General features: G+C 55.3%; 1 protein-coding gene across 2 annotated transcripts in view; it reads right to left on the reverse strand.

The window, feature by feature from the left end:
- POU2F3 (POU class 2 homeobox 3) overlaps positions 1 to 4,689 on the reverse strand; it is a 90,082-nt gene that overhangs the window by 81,086 nt on the left and 4,307 nt on the right. For both annotated transcript variants that reach the window (XM_015560645.1, XM_015560647.1), the window contains exon 2: positions 2,786 to 2,854. In XM_015560645.1, coding sequence (XP_015416131.1) covers positions 2,786 to 2,854 — 69 coding nt within the window. The remainder of the gene's footprint in view (positions 1 to 2,785; positions 2,855 to 4,689) is intronic.

The raw sequence follows: 4,689 nt of genomic DNA on the forward strand, positions 1-4,689 counted from the left end.
ACCCCACGCCCTCACCTGCCAAGGGGGGACCTCGTCTCCCTGCAGGGGACTGAGCCGACCGTCTCTGTCCTCTCCTCACTGTGCGGTCAGCTGGGACCAGTGTGGTCAGACGAGTGGGCTCGCTGCAGGGGTGCGTGGGGCTCAATCACCCCTGGGAGCTTGTGGAATGCATTGGGCATCTCCTTACCAAGCACTCCAGTGAGCCCCGATTCAGGGGGATGTGGGGGTGACGGAGAGGACAGTGCAGAAATCCAGAAACAGCTCGCTCCAGCCTCTGCTGGGGTGGGAAGGACGGGCAGGGCGGGGCCTTCCCTGGCCCTAGAGCTGTCACTCTCTGAGACCTGGGCAGCTGACCCTCCACCTGCGACTCCCAGACAGGAGGACGAGAGGGAGAAAGACTTGTCCTGCCCCGTCCCTTCCAACCAGGCGCCTGTCTGGGCCTGGGACTGCTCGCCCTGGGCCCTGGCCGTCTGGGCCTGTGAGGATGGGGAAAGCGGCTCCTCTTCCCAGCTGCCCCCCAAACCTGTGCCTTGTGGGGATTTCACACAGCACAGAAGGCGCCCTGGGGCACTGGGGCTTTCTAGGTCACCTCTGTTTATAGTTCCTTTAAACCCAGACACAAGCCACCTCTTCATTCATGCCCTGCTGGGAGGAGGACTCTGCCTCTTAGAACCCCAAAGAAAGCCATTAACCCAGGCTGGTAACCATGGTGACGCATAATTAGCTCTCTGTAAGAACTGAGTCACAGTGGCTTTCCAGGAAGTGTGGTTGCTTAATCAGCGACCTCTTTTTTCTCGCCCTGGAAAACATGCAGCGATTTGATGATCACCTAATAGGGGTGCTGCAGCCGCTGAGCTGGGCCCCGAGGAGGGACGGCTCCGCGGGGAAGTGCCGGGCAGCGTGGACTTGTCTCCTTGGAGTCCAGGAGCCACACACCAACCTTTACTGAAGGTGAAAGGAGAAAGACCACTCTCCGGGGCCGACCTGCTTGGCAGAGATGAAGGGGAGAAGGGCCGCCCTGGCTGCAGCCCCAAAACGCCAGGTATTACCGGGTCACAGAATCCCAACAATGCCATTCAGGTAGCGATGGTCTCAGCCGCCATGAGCCACGCCAGGTCTAAGGCCTTTACACGCCCTCCGCCAGCTCTCAGCCAGTCTCGGGGATGTGCACGAGCTGTCCCGTTACAGGACGGGGAGGCTAAATCCACGTATTGATCACGCACCTAAATCCATGTATTGATCACGCACCTAAATCCACGTGTTGATCACGCACCTAAATCCACGTGTTGATCACGCACCTAAATCCACGTGTTGATAACGCACGGGGAAGCGCAGAGCTGCGACTCCCACCCGCTCTGTCCAAGCCTAAGCCCGCTGCTCCAGGCCACCTGCTCCTGCCCCCCGGAGGCACGGTGGCCGGGCTCAGGGCGCACACTGATTGGCAGTAACCCTGAGATGACATCAGGTTCCAAGTCTCAACCTATGTTCAACCTGGATTCTTTCTCCTTCGACTGCCTGTCCCCAGCTCCACGTCCCCGAGAGGAGGCCAGCCTCACCCAGACTGTCAGCGCCTCCTCCGTCCACCCCCACCCTGGGGAGCGGAGCCCTTCCTCTCCTGGCACGCCCCCCCCCGCCCCGGTTTTTCTCTAGGAGAGTGTGTCAGAGCCAGGACTGTGCCTTCTCCAGCTGGACTGGCTTTAAGGCCTCGTTGGAGTTCCTGAGGTTGGAAAGAACTGTCTTCTCAATTGGGAAAGACGGGTCTCACCCCACAGAACCTCAGGAAAACATACTCAGCTAGTGAATCACCTGCAAAACAGATGCCACGGGCCCGCTCGCCCAGCTCAGCTGTCTCCACACAAAGTCAACGAGCAGCCTCCACGCTGCTGTGCAAACAGACACTGTTTCAGTATGAAATTGGGGGCAGAAATGGAACCGAGAATGCATCCTGCAGATGCCCCGCCCACAAGAACTCCGTTATTTTATCCCTTACCCAGTCTTTTAGCTTCAAGAATGGAACCGGGCGGTACCGGGAGGCCTGCCTGAAGACTGGGAAGGTATTTCACTCTGGGGTCACCAATTCCTTTCCATTTCTAATGTCTGCATCTCCAATGACCCAGATGAAAGGCTAATTGAAGTCTTGTTGGGATGCTATTAAAGTTATTTGGTGGGGTTACAATTCATACTCATCTTTCTTTAAGTTATTTTTAATTATATGGAGCTTTCAAAGCAAGGCCTGAACTAGAGAGTTAAAAGCAGGCAGGTATGAAACTTTCTTCCCATTCTCCCTGCCTCTCTTTCTTCTTCACACAGCAAAGGCCTCCCTCTGCGAGTCCTCACACCCACAGCTTCACCTTCTCCAGTTCCTGCCTCTGCACACGGGTCTGGTGGGTCCTTGAGGACCAATGAGAAATCGGGGTGAGGGAGGAAGGCTCTGGTCTCCATTTGCTGCAGACAGCACCTGCCGGGAACACGCCTGCTGCCTCAGGGGGCTGGAGTGGAGCATCAAGACATGAACCTCCTCCCTGACTTGTTTGTTTTGTTTTTAAGGGTCTGGCCTTCTAGCCAAGTTCTAGAGGTTTGTCCCACTGCAGATCCAGGTGTACGGTTCAAAGGCTCGGGTCTTACCCATGTCCCCAGGGAATGCCTTCATTCCCTAGGGCCCACCTTCTGGGTCTGATTGGCTAAAGGACCAAGTGAGAACAGATACCATGTTGTTGGAAGACTTTCAAAAACTCTCTCACACTCTGCTTTCCTGCCCCATCCCCAGAAGAGAAGACCTTCTTACCTGTGTCCACCTGGCTGAGGGCACCGTGACCATCTGTGGAATCGGCTACGTCCCCGCTCATCTTGACATCTGTAGGAAAAGCACCGCTGATTTCAACAACAGGTCATGCTTTTTCTTGCTATGACATATGTGGCTCTAACCAAACAGCAACAATGAATGTGTAATTTACAACAACCATTCGACTCTCAGACTCCTGGTTTCTGGACCCACAGCCATTAGAGTATTCATAAGCTCCGGGCACACATCGCCTCCTTTCACACTTGCCTCCCTTCCCTGGCCTCCCTCCCCTTCCTCCCAGGCTCCCAGGGGCTGCTCACCTCCTATTATTATGGTCATTCCCTCCCATCACCAAGCTCCGTGGGAGACATGTAACGAGGGGAGGGGTAGAGTGGGGGTGGGAGAGAACTCTTGCCATTCTCCATCCTCATTTGCTTTTGGATTTGGGGAATTTATTTTACTTGTTAAAGTTGCATAAGAAGTAGCCATCTTTCCTCCTCCCCCCGTAATAACCCTCTCCTGCAAGGTAAGAGTACCTGAATTAAGGCATCACCTTGTCACCTCTCTTCTCTGATTCCTGCCTCTGGACCTCAGAGGTCAGCAGCAACTCCCTAGGAATGAAACCCAGCTCCTCCGGAGTCTCCCTGGAGAGCCCGTCCTTCAAGGTCCTTCCCTCCTCTCCGACGCCCAGAGCGCCCGGGGACACAGGCCCACAGGCGGGTCCGGACCTCCCAGGAAGAGAATGCCTGGCAAGGCCCATCTCAGCTCCCTGGGCTGTGGGTTCGCCTCTCTGTCCGGCTCCATTTCAATAAACTAAACATTAACCCCAAAGACAGCTGCCAGCACCTATGAGGCCCCCAAGTGAACTCCAGAGTCAGGAGAGAGAAGGAAAGAGGCATTTCAGCCTCACTCTCTCAACTACGCTCCTTAGTAAACACCCAGAAGAATCTATAATAATAAAAGCATAATATGCCAATTAGACCAAACGACCTTCCAGGCGAAGCGGGGCTGTGAAGGAAGCCCAGGTCACGGGTGCCTGCCGGCGGTCGGAGGAAGGAAGGCCTACTCTTGCATGAATTTTGTGCATCAGGCCTCTAGTATTTTATACAAATAGTGTGGATCCTCACCCCACCTCTTCTCTGGGGCAGCATCTTTCAAACCAGATCAAGTCTCCATGAGCCAATTTGCATACCTGGCTCGCCAGCCAATCCCAGGTAAGCAGACAGTATTCATTTGCATATCTGGCTCACCAGCCAACCCCAGGTAAGCACACAGTAATTATTTGCATACCTGACTCACCAGCCAATCCTAGGTAAGCACACAATATTCATTTGCATGAGGTCATGAGCAGTTGGCAGTCTGGCCATAATCAGGATGCAGGGAAAGGGGGACCACTTCTGCAGGGCAAGTGGGAGCAACCTGCTCATTTGAGGGGCAGGAGCAATAACGTGTGTGGCTCTGGCAGACATTTACATTGTGGCCCCTGGGGGTGCAGTGACTACAGGGCAGCAGGGTTGACTTCCCTGCCTAGCCAAACAGAGATGGGGAGTCCAGAGGCTCTCCAGCCCTTAGGACATCCCAGAAGCCAGGGAGACCACAGCCAAGCCCTGCCACCTCTCCCGTGCACTGCACTGAGGAGGGCATCTCCTGAGTCCGAGTCCTTTCTGCTACAGTTGGAACTTCTCCGTTGAGTCTGTCCTGCATGAAGTCGCAGACTGACTAGTGCAGGGCACTTGGGCACATCTGCAAAGGGCTCTGGGCTGCTCGCCTTGGTGCCAGTGGCAAATTGGGCTCTGCTTCACCCCCTAAGCACTGCCCCGGAGCTGGGCCTGGCCTAACAGAGTGCTCAGCCCTCGCCCACCCACAGGGATTCCTTGGCAGTGCTGAGAAAAAGTCAGCGGCTGCTG

The sequence above is a fragment of the Myotis davidii genome, unplaced genomic scaffold (assembly GCF_000327345.1).
Source record: "Myotis davidii unplaced genomic scaffold, ASM32734v1 scaffold355, whole genome shotgun sequence".
Classification (NCBI taxonomy): Eukaryota; Metazoa; Chordata; class Mammalia; order Chiroptera; family Vespertilionidae; genus Myotis; species Myotis davidii.